General features: G+C 34.1%; 3 protein-coding genes across 3 annotated transcripts; 2 read left to right on the top strand and 1 right to left on the bottom strand.

Moving 5' to 3' along the window:
• The first annotated feature begins 2,336 nt into the window (after window positions 1-2,336).
• Window positions 2,337-4,185, top strand: LOC108210565 (arogenate dehydratase 3). Its single transcript, XM_017381904.2, has one exon. The coding sequence runs from the start codon at window positions 2,617-2,619 to the stop codon at window positions 3,841-3,843; it is 1,227 nt and encodes a 408-aa protein (XP_017237393.1). The 5' UTR covers window positions 2,337-2,616; the 3' UTR covers window positions 3,844-4,185.
• A 6,729-nt stretch (window positions 4,186-10,914) lies between these two features.
• Window positions 10,915-19,699, top strand: LOC108214477 (protein TIC 100). The gene is made up of 11 exons (XM_017386488.2): window positions 10,915-11,550; window positions 13,879-13,950; window positions 14,165-14,254; window positions 14,344-14,517; window positions 15,168-15,258; window positions 15,521-15,583; window positions 15,664-15,730; window positions 17,436-17,539; window positions 17,633-17,759; window positions 18,107-18,846; window positions 19,167-19,699. The coding sequence occupies exons 1-11, from the start codon at window positions 10,955-10,957 to the stop codon at window positions 19,500-19,502; spliced, it is 2,460 nt and encodes an 819-aa protein (XP_017241977.1). The 5' UTR covers window positions 10,915-10,954; the 3' UTR covers window positions 19,503-19,699.
• A 33-nt stretch (window positions 19,700-19,732) lies between these two features.
• Window positions 19,733-20,460, bottom strand: LOC108214479 (heme-binding-like protein At3g10130, chloroplastic). The gene has a single exon (XM_017386489.2). The coding sequence runs from the start codon at window positions 20,404-20,406 to the stop codon at window positions 19,798-19,800; it is 609 nt and encodes a 202-aa protein (XP_017241978.1). The 5' UTR covers window positions 20,407-20,460; the 3' UTR covers window positions 19,733-19,797.
• Between the last annotated feature and the right edge of the window lie 171 nt (window positions 20,461-20,631).

Genomic DNA, 20,631 nt, shown 5'->3' with positions numbered 1-20,631 from the left:
ACCTCTCTTGGTTAATTACTCCAGCTTGTTGGTTTAGTACATGTAACCGCGAGATTATATAAAAAAAGCTAACTCTAATAAGATATTGTTATTTTATAATTTAGCTGATCTTTTGATATTTATATTTGAACAACTTTTAAAGAGTTACAATTATTTATCATTTATTATTATATGAAAATATATTTTATTTATAAAAATTTAAAATAATAAATAATAATAACATATCATTTTTAAAATATAGTCGATTAATATAGACAGTATAGCAAAATGAATTTTTTTTTACAAATTTAACAGATTTTAGAGAATGTCTTGCAGGTTCAATATAACCAACTATATCTAATCAATGTCGTTGAAAATTCTCTTAGTCTCTCAAAATACAATTACATTTAAGAAACTCAATAATATTTTTATATGATGAGTTGTGATTTAATTATTATTTATGAATATAGTGAATTCCTCCATGTACGTACTTGATATAATGGGGTACTCGATCGAGAGTTTGAAGTATTTGAGAAAATACGTGATGTTATTCAATTATGAATATTTAAGATTGTTTTTAAAATAGATATCTGAAATCTGAATAAATTTTAGATTTATAAAAATAATGATCTTAATTAGGGGTGGCAATATTGGACCCGACCCGACAACCCGACACGAATTCGACCCGCAAAATACGAATTCGGGTTGGGGGTTTTCGGGTTCGGATCGAATTCGGGTTGAACCAAAATCAACCCAGAAAAATCGGGTCATTTTCGGGTGGAATTCGGGTTACCCGAAATTGACCCGAAATTACCCGAAAATTAATATATAATATAAATATTATATATATTTATATTATTTTTATTATTTTTATAAAATTTATTAGTTAAATTTAATATAAAATTATTTAATTTAATAAAAACTAATTTATTTGGATTAAAATAATATTTATTTATTATTTAAAAAATATTATTATTAATAAATATTAATTTTTGGGTCGGGTTCGGGTTATCCGCGGGTAGTGCGGGTCGGGTATTCTGACCCATTAAATTTTCGGGTCGGGTTTGGGTTGGGTAAATTTTTTGACCCGCGACTGTCAACCCGACCCGAACCCGACCCGAAATCCGAAATTGCCAGCCCTGATCTTAATGTCTTATAATATCATCTCTTACTTAAGAACTTAAAAGTAAACTTGTAAATATTGTGGAGAATTTTAATGAATTCTACAAATGTTAGTATATGATGTCACATATAACTTTGTTAAAATTTTAATATAAAAAATTTACAGAGATTTAAAATCTCTTGCAATGGGACACCTAGGTCATTTCAAAAATAATATTAATGTATGGCTTATAACAAATTAATATATTGAATATTGTGATAATTTCAATACTAGTTGTCATATTCGCTTTCCGGTTATAGTTTATTAATATATGAGAAAAAGTTGGAGAAAAATTAATAGAACAGAAAGGAAATGAATACTATATTTAAAAATAATAAGTTAAGAACAACTGGATATTCTTTAAAAATAAAAAAGAGGGAGAATACACTTAGATTTTTAAATAGACACCAGAGAGTGTATTCAATTGGTTAATGGATTTTTTTTCATTAATAAAATCTTAGAGAATTCAATACAGATTTTAGAAAATATATCATAATCTTGACATATTCAATAAGAATTTGAAAATCTTTTAGAAAATATGGTGGTATTCAATCAGGATTTTAAATCATACTTTAAAATTCGATGATATCCAATTTAGATTATTTAAAATTTATTAAAATCTAAAGTATTCAAATATTGATAGATTTTTTTGAAATTCGTAAAATGATGGATTTTGTGGATTGTTCGTTGTATTTCAAGGTATTTGAAATCTCATCAAAATCTACGAGATTTTAAAGCATTATGTTTAGATCCTAAAGACTCCCATCAAGTCTACGATTTCTTCAGCTCATCGGAGATGTTCTTATCTTCTTACGTCAATAATGTAAACATTTATTAGATCACATAAGATATATTGATATCTACCTAAGATACCTGCATTTTTAAAAATAAATTTTAATATCCATCCACATAAAAAGTTAAAAAGTAAGATTTTATACGATTAAACGTTTGTAACGGTCATAACATTGCAATTATAGCAACACGATAAATATAATATCCAATACACGTCGTTTTTACTAATCCATAATCTTTAAAGAATACTTTAGCTACGTGGAATTGTCCCAAAACAATTCATAATGTTCACGCACGCAAATAACTCTTACCTACCCATATTCCAATAAAAAATGCATAAAACTGTGAAAAAAATGCTTATAAAAATGAATACGTTCGGTTTCAAAATAAAACGTAGATTTAGTGGAAGCGGGGGTAGGTGTGAGATTGACCAAACCGCATCTCTCTCCGTTCATATCTTCTACTTACTCTCATGTCTTCTCGTATATAAACCCGAACATACATCTCTTTTCCCTCAGCTTGAACACCTCCTCAAGCTTCAAATAAACAAAAATAAAATTCTCGAGAGCTGTAGTCTGGACTGACCCCTGTTTCCGCAACTGTACACATATATCATAATTTGGTGTATAATAATTTTCGAGATTGTAGTCCAGGCTGACCCCGTGTTGTGCAAATATAGCAAAATGCAAGCTCTATCTCCGGCAACGAGTACTAACCTGGAGTTTTTATTGGCACGAAGAAGGCGTGTTAACCGAGTTGCACCGAGTCAAATGATCATCCGCTCCGCTTACCGGTACGACTCGGCTAACGCGGCGAGCAGCGCGAACGGGAGCCGCGCTGACTGGCAAGCTTCCTGCGCTATCTTAGCAAGCAAAGTCGTTTCTCAGCAGGACACCGAGAAAACCGGCGAAATTACCGCGGTTAACGGTCACCGGACATTGGATCTCGTGCCGATTGATAATCTCCCGAAGCCGCTGACGATTAGTGACCTGGCGCCGGCGCCGATGCACGGATCTACGCTGCGCGTGGCGTATCAGGGCGTTCCGGGAGCGTACAGTGAAGCAGCGGCCGGAAAGGCGTATCCTGAGTGCGAAGCGATTCCGTGCGATCAATTCGAAGTTGCGTTCCAGGCTGTTGAGCTCTGGATCGCAGATCGAGCTGTTCTGCCGGTGGAGAACTCGCTCGGTGGAAGCATTCATCGCAATTACGATCTCCTCCTCCGCCACAGGCTGCATATAGTCGGTGAAGTTCAATTACCTGTTCATCATTGTCTTTTAGCACTTCCAGGCGCTCGAAAAGAGTACCTGACTCGCGTGATTAGTCATCCGCAGGCGCTTGCGCAGTGCGAACACACGTTAACGAAGCTCGGATTGAATGTTGCGAGAGAGGCTGTTGATGACACTGCTGGAGCCGCGGAATTTGTTGCGAATAATAAGCTGCTCGATACAGGCGCGATCGCGTCTGCACGAGCCGCTGAGCTTTATGGATTGAATATTCTGGCTGATGGAATTCAGGACGATTCGAGTAACGTGACTCGATTCGTCCTGCTGGCTCGTGAGCCGATCATTCCAAGGACTGATCGGCCTTTTAAAACGAGCATCGTTTTCGCTCATGATAAAGGAACTTCTGTTCTGTTCAAAGTGCTGTCCGCGTTTGCTTTTCGCAACATCAGCCTGACGAAAATCGAGAGCAGGCCTCACAGGAACCGTCCAATTCGATTAGTGAACGACGAAAATGTCGGAACTGCAAAGCATTTCGAGTACTTGTTCTACGTTGATTTTGAAGCCTCCATGGCAGAATCCAGGGCACAGAATGCGCTTGCTGAAGTTCAGGAATTCACTTCGTTTCTCAGGGTTTTGGGGAGCTATCCAATGGATATGACTCCCTGGTCGCCTTCACGGGAAGATTAATTAACGGCGTTGTCGTTTATTTCTTCGAATTAAATAATTAAATTATCATTTTATTTTTTGAAATTAAAGTTGCTTATTCTTGGGGATTAAGATTAAGGATTTGAATTAATCTCCCAAGGAAACAAAGGAGGGAAGAAAGAAAGAGTGTTAGGTAAATACTTATATTTATAAATGAAATGTGTGTGCGTTAGAGTCTGAGATTGCTTGGGAATGCATCTAGTTAATTGTATACACCAACCAATCTTTTTGTGTATAATTGAATGTGTACACAAGCCAATCTTTCTGTGTTGTCAACTGCCCTGAAGAAAGACAAACTTGCAAATTTCTGCTTTTATTGATCAACTTCTTGCATATATTTTGCTTGTAGTTTTTTCAACTTTTGGTTTTGCTAGTTCATTTTTTTGGTTAAGGTCGTAACTTAGAAGATCGGATATATAACGAAACACGGTAGAATTTAGTCGAAACAAATCAAGTATGTGCCTAAATCGAGAAAGTTGTAAGTCGTAAGTTAGCATATTGGATATACAATGAAGCACGATAGAATTGAGTTGAAACAAGTCAAGTCGTGTTATGAGACTCGAATTTTGTATGACAACATGATTAAAATTATAGTAATTTCTTAACACAGATAAAATTTCATCCTTGTTCTCGTTAACCCTGCCTGATATCAAGAAATAATTGAGATCGGAAGAGTCCACAGTCATTCTGTTTGTAGTCTCGCAAAATTTACGTGACAAGAGTTGAGATACGTGAATGTAGTAGGTGGATGAGTTATTTAAACAATGTAATCATTGTTGAAGAGGGCAAGCAAACCACTTAAACAAGCGTATTGGTCATTATTTGGTAATGCTACAGTCATTTGCTAATAGACAGAGTGAAGACAACATACTTGAATACTTGATATATTCTAGTTGCCTTGTCTTTTACTATATTTCAAGTTCATAGCTAAATTTATTGTTGGCTTGTTGCTAGTAAAGTAGTAGTTGCCACTTTGTTCACATTGCTTCTGCTCGCACCTTTCCTTCCACAGGAAACGTGTTTGCTTCTGCTCCCGTGATAAATTTTGTTGGGCAATGTACCAGGACTCAGTTCTATGGCTGAGTTTGGAAATTTGGATTTTATGAAATCCTGAATTTGATCAAATGACATGATTAGATATACATAAAAAGTTAGGTTTGAATGTTTTTTAACATCCAAATTTTAAAATGATTACATGTTCCCGAACAAATATTAGTAAATTATTGAGCTATTATACTTATGAAATTAGTTCTCCAACAGAAATGAAAAAGAATGGAATACGTTTATTTCTATGTTTGTCGATATTGCAAGAGACCTGAATAAAATGAAACACGTAAATTTTTATGTTGTCGATATGAATTTATAAGAGATGGATACTTCGGATTGTGACGTGTAAGATCGATAATCATGAATCTGAATACATTTGATAAAAATTAAGAAGGTTAATGTAGAGGGGTTGGTGGCAGAAGTGGCTGATGATGCAAATTTGGTGGTAGGTGAAGGCTTGTGGAGAGGTTTGGTGTGGTGGCTGTTGAAACTTGAAAGCCCATCTTTAACGCACAAAAGAATTAGTCTTCATGTTGCATAGTAAACCATGATGCCATGTGATGAAAATGTTAAGAGATTGTGGTATATCATTTTGATAAAGATGTGTGTTTCTTAGATCATGAAACTTCGTTTTCATACTCATTTCATTGTCAAAATCATTTGCCTCAAGCTAAAATATCTGTACTTTTCAGTTTTTTTAGGCAACCTCTCTCGATTTTTAGAAGTGGGAAATTTGAGAGTTCAAGTACCAATTATTTATGTAAAATTTTATAAGAAATTCTGAAACAGGGATGGAAAGCGATTTTTCTTTTTTAGAGTAGATGGAATTATGGAAAGCGATTTTATTAGCATATTTCTTATCATCTTATATAAAGACCTTTTATGAAACAAGAAAAAATCATTCATATCTATATTATACTATTAAAACCCAAACATTAAAAATTTGATGATCGGTACTTGGACCAAATTATGAGCTTATTTATATAATTAATTATCTTTTTTAATTAAAATTATTATATTTTATATATTTTGTTATTTAAAGAAACTCAATTTTCTAAAAATAACATTGGACAACACAGCAATTACTCTTTTCAACTAAAACACATTATCTTTTTCAGATTCTTAACTAAAAAATCGATTTTTTTAAAAATAACACATACAACATACATATAAAAAAGATAACATTATATATAATAATTAATATACAACCGATGATATGTTTCAACTAAATACATTAACGTTATTTTTGATTACTCCATATTATCACTTTAAAAGTAATATCATAGATCTATACTATTTATTTATACTATATTATTATTATTATTATTATTATTATTATTATTATTATTATTATTATTATTAGTATTATTATTATTATTATTATTATTATTATTATTATTATTATTATTATTCTATTAAAATTGAAATATTAATATTTTTGTTGGTCGGTTGAGTTTTATCAGCCAATCGTTATTATTCCACGGGTCTGCTTAATATATAATGTGCTTTAATTAATAAACCTTTTTCTTATCAAAAAAGCCAAAACATTTAAATATTCGGTCGGTATGATAAGTTTGTATTTCAATTAAATTTAAAATATAAATGATGAAATTACGAATGTTATAAAAGCACGTATTATAAGTTAGTACGTATGTATAAAATAGATTGAACAACGGGAAAATGCTGTGAATAGAGAAAAAGATGAAAATAAAATTCAATGATAGAGAAAAAGAAGACAAAAGTGTTAGTGCCATCAAAGATCAGAAAATTTCTACTCCAAAAATATTTTTAGGAGTAGTTTGACTTAGGGGCCGTTTCGTTGAACTTAAACGAAATGACTTATTGCTTAAAGTAAAGAAGTGCATTAGGAGTGAGAAGCTGCTTTGACTTATAAGGTGTTTGGTTACCGTGACTTATAAGTTTTTGAGTGTTTGGATAACTTATCATATAAGTTGGTATAGTTTCGTAGTTTTGTAATATAATTATTTGATATTTACGAAATAAATTGATGAAAATATGAGATTAGATTAATTAATATTTATTTTATATAAAAAATGGTTTTTTGTTTATTTTGTCTCTCCTTCTGTTATAAGTTTCATTTATTTACTTTTTAGGATTATATTAAAAGTATAATCAAGGAATGAATGAAAAAATTTGACTAAACTTCTGTTATATTAAAAATATAATTAAAGATAGAGATAACATGTAGTAGACGGCAGGATTAGAAAATGAACAAAAACAGGGGAGCTAAGAAAAGGAAGCGGCCGCTGAAACTCTGAAAGAAGTTTAAGCTGTGTCCAGAAAAAAGCCACATTCTCTAGCTTTTTTTTGCTGACTTCTTTTATTTTTTTAAGTGATTTAAAATGTTTTCCAAATAGTTGGTAAAAAAGAGGAAATGGACTACCGAGCTTTTAAGCCCAGAAGTCCCATTCCCAAACATCCACTTAGAAGTGTTTATTATTTATAAATAAAAGGTAAGCTATAAGTAAAAATTAAATTTTAATTTATATACTTGAATAATTATTTGATATTTACAACTTATCGGGTACAAAAATTATTAATATAATAATAAATTACTATTGATTATTTTATAAAATGGGTCTCTGCATTTTTATAAAATTAAATTTTGAATATAAAAATAAGTCAATTAAAAAATTAGGATTTTAATTTATCATTCTGACTTATAAATCAGAAATTGAATTACAAATTCTTTACATAAACAGTACGAACTGTTTTTGACTTAGGTTTCGAAATCTGATTTAATAGCCCAACTAAACACCCACTTGCTAAAATATCATATAAGTCATATAAATATATAGTGGGTGTTTGGGTGGAAATTTTAAACTCCGTTTCTCGAGTCATATAAATATCATATAAGTCATATAGATATATAGTGGGTGTTTGTTAAAATTTATATAATGAATTACGAACTATATACACGCCCGTGCTCCGCACGGGTTAAATGCTAGTACTATTAAAGCCGAAACATAAAAAAATTTGGTCGGTCGGTACTTAGGCCGAAATATGAGCCTACTTATATAATCAATTATTCTTTTGGGAAATTATGAATGGTACCATTATGTAATTGACTTCTCTAAATGGTACCATTTCGTGTTTTTGACTTACAACTGGTACCCCTCAGTTTATGATCCGTTAACGATATTACCATTCGTCCATTAAAACGTTAAAAACGTTAGTTGACCGTATTTATCTCGTATTTTTCCTTTAAACAACACGTAAAAAACAACTAATATCCGTATTTTTTCTTTGTGTTCTTTGTTTAGGGTTTGGAGTTCCTCCTCCTTTCGATTCTCAGTCACCACGACCACCAGCGATTTTAACTCAGCCTTCATGCCTTTCTGTCGCTACTGACGCCGGCGAAATCGCCGCAACGACAACACCCATTCTTTACAAAATCAACCCCTCACCCTTACTCGACCTCTCCTATTTCACTTTCCAGACCTGTTTCCGGCCACCGCCCCAGCCACCAGATCAAACCCAACCACCACCAAATCATATCGCAAGCACAAGATACAAACATAGTCATACCAACTCACTTAATACATGTATATAAATTAACCCACCTGAATCAAGTTTCTAGATCTGTTGAATTAAGCGCTCAAAACCTAATCCCCCTTTTCACTCCGTAACCCACCGCCCCTGTTGTACATATAAACTGAATATCTCCTTTGTTTTTGATTTTATTCTCATCCAGCTATACACACACTGCGCACAAAGAAAAATACGGATATCAAATGTATTTTATGTGTTTTTAAAAGCAAAAATACGAAATAAATACGGTAAACTAACGTTTTTAATGTTTTAATAAACGGAATGGTAGTATCGTTAACGGATCATAAACTGAGTGGTACCACTTGTAAGTCAAAAACACGAAATCGTACCATTTAGAGAAGCCAATTACACAATGGTACCATTCATAATTTCCCTATCCTTTTTAACTAAAATTATTATTCTTTTGTATATTCTAACTAAAAAAAATCATTTTTCTAAAATAACATTCAACAACATAACAACTACCCTTTTTTTAACTAAAACACAATATCTTTTTCAAAATCCTAACTAAAAAAACCAATTTCTTAAAAACAACACATGCAACATACATACAAAAATAATATGATTATATATTATTATTAATATACTATCGATGATTCAATTAGATATATCAATGTTATTTTAAATTACTACATTTTATCACCTTAAAAGTAATATCATAAATTTATACTATACATTCAGATTATACTATATGTTGTTATTATTATTATTCAATTAAAACTGAAACATTAATAATTTTGTTGGTCAATCGAGTTTTATCAGCCGCTTTGTATTATTATATGAATCTCATTAATATATAACGTGTGTTTAATAAATGTTTTTATTATCAATTAAGTCAAAACATTTAAAAATTCGGTCAGTATGATCCGTTTGTATTTTATTAAATTTAAAATATAGATGATAAAATTATAAATATTATAAATGATCCGTATCACGGTTATAAACTAGTAAATGATAATTTTAAATTATATCCAAGGTGTGGTACTCTAAGAGCATCTCCAACGGCGTTGGCTATAATTATTGGCTAAATTGGATTTGTATGACATTATGTAAAATTTGCTGAACTTGTAAGACATTGTGCTTCAATGATATTGGCTATATTGGTTGGCTATAATTTAAAAATGGTATGTTATTAATATTTAGATTGTTATAAATAGAATATTTCAGTTTAATATGGTAATAATTTATATGTAATCAGCGGGATGGAGGAAAATAAATTGCGGGAGATGGCGTGGAATTCACTACAGATCTGTAGTGGTTCGACAAATATAGCCATCCATAGGGGGATGACTATAATTATAGACAAGAGCTTGCAATGGTTGGAGTGGTGTTTTTTGTGAGTATTGGCTAAAATTTTTAATTTTGAAAAGCCACTTAGGGGTCATTTGTTAACAAGTGAATGACACCTGATGTGCTGAACGACTCATTTATGGTTGATTAAGATTGTTTGTTAATTTCCTTCTTAGTTGGACGAGGCCAAAAAGTTACTGGACAAGCCGTGGTAAAAAATATACCCCCTCTCGTTCAGATTGTGACCTAATACTTAGATGTGGCCCCATATTAGCATATAATTTTTTAAAAATTAATTAATACATGTAATTGTTTCATCTTTTATTATATTATTATAACCGCCTATCATACTTTGCATCATTTTTTGTCAATAATCGTACTATTAATAATAAATTAATATATAATTATAAAAAATTCAAAATAATAAAAAGTACATATAACTATTAGTAATGCCGATATTATTGATAACAGGATATTTTTAAAATCCTAAAATATATTAACACTTTTATTTCTACGTGTAATTTTATTTTTTATGTAATTAATATTTATATTCAAATATTCTTCTTATAAAATCAAATATATATTCTTATCTACAATAATTAGTATATGTATATAATTAATCAAATTAAAAAATAATATATATGAATAATCATTTTTTTAATATCTTAAAAATTAGAATTTTAATATTATATTATTATTAAATCCTGATATAATTTTATTTTGTAAGTAGATATTCATTTTATTATTCATTCATATAAAATTGTGATTGTTGAACATACGACTATGCTCTATAAAAAAATATCAAACTCACGAATTTTGTATAAAATAGATAACAAACAACAATTTTTATTCACCATCCCGATTATTCCATTCATTCAGATTTCAATCATCCAGAAAAAATAGTCCAGATTTAACAAATGACCCCTTAGATTTTTAGCCGAGGGATTCCCATAATTGGAGATGCTCTGCCCACAAGACCACCAAATCTACTGCAATGGGCCTTGCCTGTTGCCACTTGCAATGCACACACTTGATCACACCCACTGAAAATCGGACCTTTGCCTTTATGTAAACAAAGGCCCAGTTCAAAAACCCCAAAGCCCAAAGCCAGTCTCTTCTTCATATAAATACCAACATTTCTCACTCACTCTACTGAACACCTTATCTTCTCCGTCTCTTAAAAATGGCTTCAATTGACTCCACTGAGAACCCCCAAAACGACGCCGTCAAGCCCCAACCCGACATTTCCGGCGACACACCTCTCTCTTCCTCCGACTCCGAGTCCGAAACCGAACCCGACTCTGAATCCGAACCCGACCCGACCGGCCAACCCGAACCCATCGACTTCAACGACAACTCGGAGGCAGTCAACACGAGAATACTCTCCGACATTCTCGACTCGCCGTCTCGCAAGAAGGAGCAGCTCGAAGAAGACGGAACGGTCCGGTATCTATCGGACCGGTACAATTTCCCGGTAGACCGGGAGAATTGGACCGAGTCGGACTTGAGAGAGTACTGGGCCGACGGCCCGCTCTCGACCGGAAAGCCGGGCTGGGACCCGGCTTTTGTCGACGAGGAGGATATTAATGCAATTAGGGATGAGGTGGAGGCGGGCGGGGACCCGCCAATTGCGCCCTTTTATGTTCCGTATAGGAAGTCGTATCCGGTGATACCCGATAATCATTATGATATTAGGAGCCCGAAGGCGGTTGTGGAGGAGTTGGATAGGATTGAGGAGTTTTTGCAGTGGGTGAGCTTCATTTTCAAGGACGGGAGCTCGTAAGTTGCGTTTCTTGAGTCGAGTGTGTGTGTAGGATGTAATGTGTGGCATGGAATGCTTGGTTTTCGCAATGTGGTTGATACGCCTAACATTGTGTCTTTAATATGTAATGCTAAATTTTCGCAATGTGGCTTTTTACGTGATGGTAAATCTGTTTAGTGTAAATGCGTAGTGTGGAATGCTAAATTTATGCAATGTGGTTTGATATGCCTGCCAATTGTGTCTTTGATACATAATGCTTATTTTTCGCAATGTGGTTTGATATATGATGCAATGTTGCTTCTTGTTTGTGGGTGCTTATTTGAGTGTTGTAGCTGTAGAGCCTGGCTTTAATGTCCTCTTGCATTTAGAATATGTCCCTTGTACGGGAATTTGGTTATTTTACATATTCTGAACTTTCCAGTAGACTTTAGATTGTAAGATAAATACCTTGTGAAAAAAATAGCCAAACGAATTTGATAATAGCTACTTATACTTCATAGGTAAACTTGCCGATTCTTGATAAACCTTTAGGATATATCTGTGCCCATAATTGTCAAGGTGTCAGACGGCACTATTGGTAAGGTGTGGTGAAACTGGTAAAAGTCATGAAGGTGTGTGCTTCAGTCTTGTGTCATCACCTAGAGGCTAGAGGCACCAACCTTTTGTATTGGATCACTTAATAGGTGTATTTCACAGGCTCCTCAAGTGAGAATTTGGACAATAAGTTAATTTTATTTATATTTAGAATTCTCTAGTATACTAATAATTGTTATAGTATGACTAAATGCATTGGCAAAAGTAAACAAATTGTCTTAAGCATTACACTTCACTAATTAAGTATGCTTGTTAATTGAAATAATAACTTTTATAAGGTATCAGTTAATAATGTGTCATCCATGTTTGGGGCACAGGTCATGTATTGGATTACTTACTAAAAAAGGCACATTCCATCCAAGTAGGGGTGATCAAAAAACTGCATTAACTGCATTAACTGCATGCACCGCAAGCTGCGGTTTTTATAATCCTTCTGGTGTGGTTGTGGATTGAATTTTTCACTAACCGCTCGGTGTGGTGCAGGTTGCGGTTTGACATATTACTAATATGGTTCAAACCGCACCGTGCTGCAATTTAATAACATATAGATAAATATATTAGTAATAGTTAAACAAAATTATATTATTTATATATGTGTATATTATTTTTAATTATGCTATATATATATTTGTTCAACCTTTTCAAATAATAGTTAATAATCTTATAAATCTAGTTTTGTTATTATACCATTTTTTTATACAACAATTCTATTATTTTAATATGTCTTTTAGTATTCATTATTATTATACGTATATTTTTGTTTATATTTTTTATTAGTTTTACCTCTGAAATTATACATGTTATGTAACTTCATTATATAAAAATAATTTTAATTATCATATATTTAAAATTTTATCCATAATTTCGACTAAACTGCACAAACTGCACTGCACTGCACCCCATTTTGAGGTGTGGTTTACGCGGTTTTCATGTTATACGGTGCGGTTTTGGTTTGAATGTTCGATCAAACCGCATATGGGGGTTGATTTGCGGTTTTAGAAAAAGTAGCATCGCCCGCATTGTGATCATCTCTACATCTAGTGCAAAACATATAAAATTGTCATCTTAGTCCTGTATAACAATGGCAAGTTCCTGGGGGACTAGAGTAATTTTTGGAATCGTTTAATTATGATACACCTTCATTTCTATATAAACTATCTGTTTGCCACTAATAAATTTAATAATGAATAATTTTAGTTCTAGTTATCACTAGTGATATTGAAACTATTAATAAAAAATCGATTTTAGGACAGATAAAAGTGTGATTTTAAACTGAAGATAATGTTCATCTCTTGAAATGGGAAGGACTTGTTTTGTAAAACAAAGACCAAAATGAATGACTTGTAGAAGACGAATCTATCCTTTCAGTCCTTTGTTTTGTAGATGGTTGGATACTGGTATCCTTCGGAGATTAAGGTTTATACAAGTTCTATTTGCTAAGCATTTTGTTATCTATATATTCAACAGTGAAAAGATAATTTAATTAAAAACAAATAATTAGATGAAAAAGTCTGTCCAGATTTTAAGAAGTGACTGGTTTAATTTTTTTTGTTGTCTTGGTCATCCGTTGTATTATTCACTTGTGTTGTTCCTAATGACTGCACTTTGGAACTTACCGTTACATTGAAAAATACTCATGTATAGAAAAGAAAGTGGAGACACTTGGCTTCTTTCAGGAACATATTTGAGATACACTGTCCTGTCCACATATTAGACCTATCAGAAGCTGATGACCTTTACACTTATCCCAGGTATGAAGGCACTGTGTGGGATGACTTGGCGCATGGGAAAGGTGTTTATGTTGCTGAGCAAGGACTGGTCAGGTAAATATATTTGTTTTGTCTTGGCAATAAATTTAAATTGGTATATAGGGAAGCTTAAGGTAGTCTATGACTTTTAGTAATCTTTTAGCTGTTTAGCATTGATCCTTAAGGATTTCTGAGTATATTTTGTTATTTATGCAGACTTAAGCTCAGTCTCCAAGTCTTTTATCTATCTTTACCTTGTTATGTTCTCACAGACATTTGCTGCTTTTAGGTATGAAGGGGAATGGCTTCAAAACAACATGGAAGGTCATGGGGTTGTTGAAGTTGAAATACCTGATATAGAACCAGTGCCAGGTTCCAAGTATGCAACAAATCCCTACTTCTCTACTGGTGTAGTCATTATTCCCAGGGACTTGAAATAAGTAGTTATCTTTGATTAAAAAAAAATAGGCTTGAAGAAGAAATGCGTGCTGAAGGAAAAATAATAAAAAGGGATTATATGACTCCAGAAGACAGAGAATGGCTGGAGAAGGATATTGAAGATAGTGTTCGTTTGGCTGGAGATAATTATGAAATACCTTTTTATGAGAATGATGAATGGATCAGACAATTCGGAAGCAAACCGTGAGTTATTTGTTGCATTCTCTATTATTTAATTTTTGTATGTGTAAATGTTAAATGCTGAACTACACAAGTGGTGTAAAATATATCAACTTTCTAGTGCACTATCTTCATATTTTTTCAGAAGCATTTATTTCAGGTCGTTTGATTTATTATAATTTTCAAGTTCTTGATCAAATGCAACATTCTATGTTTGATTGGCCCCTTTTGTATAGTTTTTTTGGTTCCTCATTGTTTTAGGTGATTAGGTTAACGGGTATTGTAATGGTAGCAGTTAACAAGAGGGTAACAGCACCTCATCTTCATTGTGTGTGGTTTATGAGTCTTACTTATTTGTTATTGTGAAGTTATCTGCAAACTGAACTAGCAGAAGTTGCTAATAGTCAAAATAAATGTTACTATATCTGTCGCTTTACTCGTTTTTCTGGGTTTCAAAATATGCATGTTAGTGACCTACAATTATCCTGATGGCAGCCATGCGGTACACATACTCTAGAAACAATGACATATCTAGAATGGGAAGCTGTTACTTTATAAATACCTGATTAGTTGCTATTGAGATTTTTTTTTTCCGCAGTAATTTGTCTTAAAAGTGTCCGATTTGTCACATTAACTTGTTGGAATATGTGACCATTTTGGCTTTGTGATTCTAGGGAGAAAGGCCGCTACCGGTATGCTGGCCAATGGAAACATGGAAGAATGCATGGATGTGGTGTGTATGAAGTCAACGAGCGTACAATATATGTAAGTTCACGAAACAACCTGTTATGGTATTGGTGTTTGTTGGTCTTCTGTCTCTCTCTAATTGTTTTCTCTTATATCTCATGTTCTTCTCTAATTTTTACTGATGTTGAATGTTAATTTACTTCTGCAGGGGCATAACATCTGTTGTGCTCAACAATTTTTAATGCTAGCTATATAGATAAAGCTTCGTAACGAGGGCATTGCTCTAGCTATATGCTATGCTATGTATATTGATCCAACATGTTGTGTATTCTCTTCACAGGGCCGCTTCTATTTTGGAAACCTGATGGAGGAAGAACATGGTTGTGATGCAAATGTCTCATCGGTATTGACAATTACTCATGTGTTTGTCCTGTATATATATTCGACCATCCACGATCACCTATTTATGATATCCTCTTTCAGGTGCATTCAGGTATAGCAGAAGTTGCTGCCGCAAAGGCACGGATGTTCATCAATAAGCCCGATGGAAGTAAGTCGGTGAACTACTCTAATTGTTTCCTTTATAGAACAGAAGTGAAATGTCAACTAGAATTGCACATAAATAACCAGAAGACAAAAAACAAAGGCCAAGACCATTATGTTACTTGGGAGTTTTCTTGAGAGCAGTTAGCCACGGCTTGTGATGGTAACAACTTGAGATATTTTGATTGGTATGCAATTTACAAATAATTATAATTTTTAAACGGCTTGAACCTATAATAAATGGTCGTTTATCTAGAACTAATTGCCATCTCTATTACTCTAAGTTGTGAAATATTACAAATTATAGCTGATGCATTGCCGTGCATATCTGCCAAATAGGGTGAGTTGTCTTGCTGTATTTTGGTATCGAAAAGAATAACTGTGATATTTAAAGTGGAACTATAAATTAACTGTCCCAACCAAACCAACCTTCATTTTTTTTTCCCTCTTACTAGAAAGCACTTCATCTTTATGCCATTGCTATTTACATCTCCAACTACACCAATTCTGATCCACCATCATACTGCTGCGAATGTAGTGAGCGACACCAATCCCTACAATGAACCCAACATATTCACAAAATGTCAAATGCCCAGCTTAATATCTACAAAATATGTAAAGATACAGACCGGATCTCTAAGACTGATAAGAATCAGTGGAGAAGTTTTTTATCCATAAGAAAGAGAAAGGGCGAGATAATTACACTGCTGGTGTAAAAAATGGATGTCAAAGATAGCCGATATTGAACGAGTATTTGTTACATTTATGTCATTCATTTTCCTTTGGAATTAAACCATTATATCACAAGACTTTGACTGTGGGTGAAAAACATTGTTTATGTTCTCTATGAATCTTCCACAATCGATGTGAGGTAAAAGATGTGGGGATCAACAGAACTGTGGATGCTATGTGTGTCAAGTGCTGCAATTAGCTTTTTGAATTCCTAAACTGGGCTATAGAGGTGCATAAAGGTCTGGAGTTTTTGTGGATGGAGTGAGGAAATAGATGCTTGCATTTAAAAAACTAGTGTAACTGAACATGAAAAATTTGTCATGCTCCTTTTACATCGTGTCATGTCGTATTATCACATGCATTACACCTATTGTACTGTTTTTTTATGCTGTTTCATCCCCCCCCCCCCCCCCCCCCCTCCCTCCCTTTTTTATTGGCCAAACCGATTTAAATCTACTGTTCAGGGACAAAAAATACTGTTCATGATGTGTTTTGCCTTTTCATATATTTTTTTTCAGTTTTATATATTTATTACCAAAAGTTCTTTTTCCATGTTTCCAACATATTTACAAGATCTAGGAAGAAAATTAATATTGGGTTGATACAATTTGACAATCTTAAACATTAAAACTGATTACAACTAGGAGAAACATATGTCTTATACACCATGGCTGTATAGGGAAGAACTGTTGCATGCTATTTGGTTATATGTCAGAATATTTCTTTAACCCTTATTATGGTCCCCCTATCTTATTATAATTGGTTTTTAAGTACTGGTTTCATGGACTGATTTTCGGTTTCTGCTGTAGGGACCAAAGCAACACACTATACTTTAATGTCAGAATACTGTTTTCTATTCATTTCTTCCTAATATTCCTTGTATGATCTATGTTCTAGCTTTTAAACTGAGTGTGATATGCTTTTATGGACTACTTCTGATCATACTGGGTCGTGGCTCTTGTTTTACTTTACCTATGCAGTGGTTAGAGAAGCGAGGGGTCCTTACAATGATCCTCAACATCCATATTTGTACGAGGAAGAGGATGTTTGGATGGCGCCAGGCTTCATCAACCAGTTTTATGAAGTGTGTAAATAATATATCTATATATGTGTTGATCAGAAACAACTTATTTTTTATTATGGAAATATCCAGAGAAACTGATTTATTCTTTGTCAGGTACCAGATTACTGGAAAACATATGTGCAGGATGTAGACGAAGAAAGGGAGATGTGGTTGAACTCTTTTTATAAAGCTCCATTAAGGCTTCCTATGCCTTCGGAGCTTGAATATTGGTGGGAGAATGGTAGTATTTATTCCTTTATTTTGGCTCCTCAGAGAACTTGTTTTGGTCTCATTAAGAATAACATTGTTGATTCAATGTGATATGTTGTAGATTTGACTTCCTATTAGCATCTCTTCAGTTTTGCACACTAAGATCATAAAATGGAGCTGCATGACCGGAAAACGATTATATAACTGCCTACTTATAGGATAATAGGAAAGTTGTGTTTCTTTAGATGACATAGTGACCCTGATCAAAAATATAAATGAAAACAGATGTGGTTTGGCTACACATATTTTGAAACAGGGAAAATTCGTTTTTATATAATTTTTTGCTCTGACACATGTTTAATTTTATAATTTGACCAGTGGAAACAAGGCCAGAATTTATTCTCATTAACAAGGAACCAGAGCCTGATCCTGAAGATCCATCAAAGCTCATATACACTGAAGATCCCCTTATTCTACATACCCCAACTGGAATGATAATCAATTATGTGGATGATAAGGAACATGGTATCCGCCTATTTTGGCAACCACCATTGAAAGAGGGTGAAGAACCTGACCCAGAAAAGGCACATTTCCTACCCCTTGGATATGATGAATTTTTTGGACGAGATGATAATGTTGAACCCACCATATGGATGCGAATCTCGAAAGGAATTGAAAATAAATTGAAATCGGCAGTTGATAAATTAGGCAAGTTGAGTGAAGAGAAGAAAAAAGATCGAGATTTGACAATAGAGCTGGTTAAAAAGGAATTTGAACTAGCAGAAGCAGAATTGACTCTTAAAGAGGTTATTGAGGACATGGATGAGGAGTTGAAGCAACTGCAAGAAGAGGAAGAGAAGAAATTGGAGGAGGACGTGGAAGAGGCTGTGGAGGAGGTCGGAGGTGAAGAGCAAGCTGCTGAGGAAGAGAAAACTACGGGGCAAGAGGTAGACATTGAGGAGGAAGATGAGGAAGATGAGGATGATGAAGACGAACCTTCTAGTTTTGGCTCAGCTATCAAACTGGATTCACCAGACAAAGATAAAAAGGGAACAGAAGATGGAAGGTCGCCATTTGCTGCAGCTTCTTTATCATTGACTCCTAGCTTTGTTTCGGCGGTGAGTTTTTAATTTTGTCGAGATTCTTCTAATCAATCATATCAGTCTATGACTGCTGTTAATAGCATTCAGAACTTAAAAGTTGGAATATGGCATGTTATGGTAAAGTTACTTTGCATCACTTGATGCTTTTGCACCTACGGACTCTATAAGGACTTATTAGCGAACACAAAATACTTATTACAGGAAACCTTTAGGCCATTGAAGTCAGAATTTGATTGGTCTAAACACCGTGTTAGTAAATAATACTTGCAGGACTCTGCCACTCTGGTTTAGTCCTCAAGTTCAAATGCTTACTATATTTGTGATGGTTTGCACAGGTTTCTACTCAATTGCGGCGGCCATTTTCAACATGGAAGGGAATCAGTATGCTGAAGAACCCTTTATCACCTTTACTTAAGTCGCAGGCCTATCCTTCTCTAGTTGCTTGCCAGAAGTCGCCATCAAATACACAGCATTGTTCACCAAGCTCCGTCAGTTTTCCTCACATGTCACAACAAAGTTGGAAGGTAAGAGCAGTGAAGCAGACACATCTCCATGCCAAGCCTGTCACTAAGACAAGAATGAGAACTCGTTCAAAGCACAAGTCCAAGCATTCCAATTGCACTGATTTAGGTAGCAATCTAAACGTATTATCATTGTGCATCCCAGTATAGATTCATCTGTTGTGTTTTATACATCTTAATCATACAAACATCTGCAGAAATGCATCTGTTGTGCAAGTCTTTTAAGCAGTACATTTTTTTGTGTAGACCAGTTTGGCCTGGTCCGAGAGTAGCATCAAAATTGATGAGCCGATACACTTCATTTTTTGACAATCGAGGCTTAAATTGACTAGTTTTATTACTTTGCACACATTTTTTTTCTGGATTTGTGTAGTGTCTAGTGAATCATAGAAATAATTTTGTAATATTGCAGAGAAATTGAAAGATAGAACTTTGTATGTAAAGCTCATTCGACTGGAATCATAACTTCATTAGTTTTGAACCTAGCAATAGTCCATGTTGGATTAAACCTAGCCAACAGATGCTCCCCAATAACCCTAACCCCATCTTTCTCCAGACACTCCTTCAAGTCCTTCACCTTCTCCTCCACCACTTCATCCGTCGCAGTTCCCCCAAACTTCACCACCCCAAACTTCCTCTCCCTTTCCTCCCTGATCACCACCCTCTCATCCACCGGCTCTGGTGCATCCTCCGCTTTCGTATACTTCGAAGGCAAGATAAACTGCATGACAATCTCGTCCTCCCCACCGCTACTCTTCGTGACAACAGGCGTTGTCATTTGAATCTTCTCCGATGCCTTGGTGATCACCGGAGTTGTCATGGCAATCTTCTGAGGTGCCTTGTTGAGAGGGTTTCCAAATACACCTATGTAGTTGGCTAGTAACTTGAATCCTCCATCTTTATCTCCATCAAACTGAGCTGGATTGTAGGTAACTTGGGCTACCACAGCTGGTAAATATTTTCGGATTTCGTAATTGCTTGTAGATTTAAGTAGTTCGTATTTCGGGGTTTCCACAATGATTTTTCCCAATAAAAGACGCACCAAAAACAACATTTTGCAGAATCTCGTAGGAAAACTGTGTTGCTGCTGTAGTTATGTTTTAAACCTCGCTACTATTTATAAAGGGGAAGCTTGACAAAGGGGTCAAGAATGTACATTGCATGATTTTTTATTTTTGAGTGGCTTCAGTTTGAAGCGTAACGTGGAGTTGAGGATACCACAATTTGGTACGTGTAACGTTTCGTTTTCTATATTTACGCTTAGAATTGCTATAGAAAA

Source organism: Daucus carota, chromosome 3 (assembly GCF_001625215.2).
Source record: "Daucus carota subsp. sativus chromosome 3, DH1 v3.0, whole genome shotgun sequence".
In the NCBI taxonomy this organism is placed as follows: domain Eukaryota; kingdom Viridiplantae; phylum Streptophyta; class Magnoliopsida; order Apiales; family Apiaceae; genus Daucus; species Daucus carota.
Note: the sequence above shows the minus strand (reverse complement) of the source record. Positions and strands in the feature narration are given on the sequence as shown.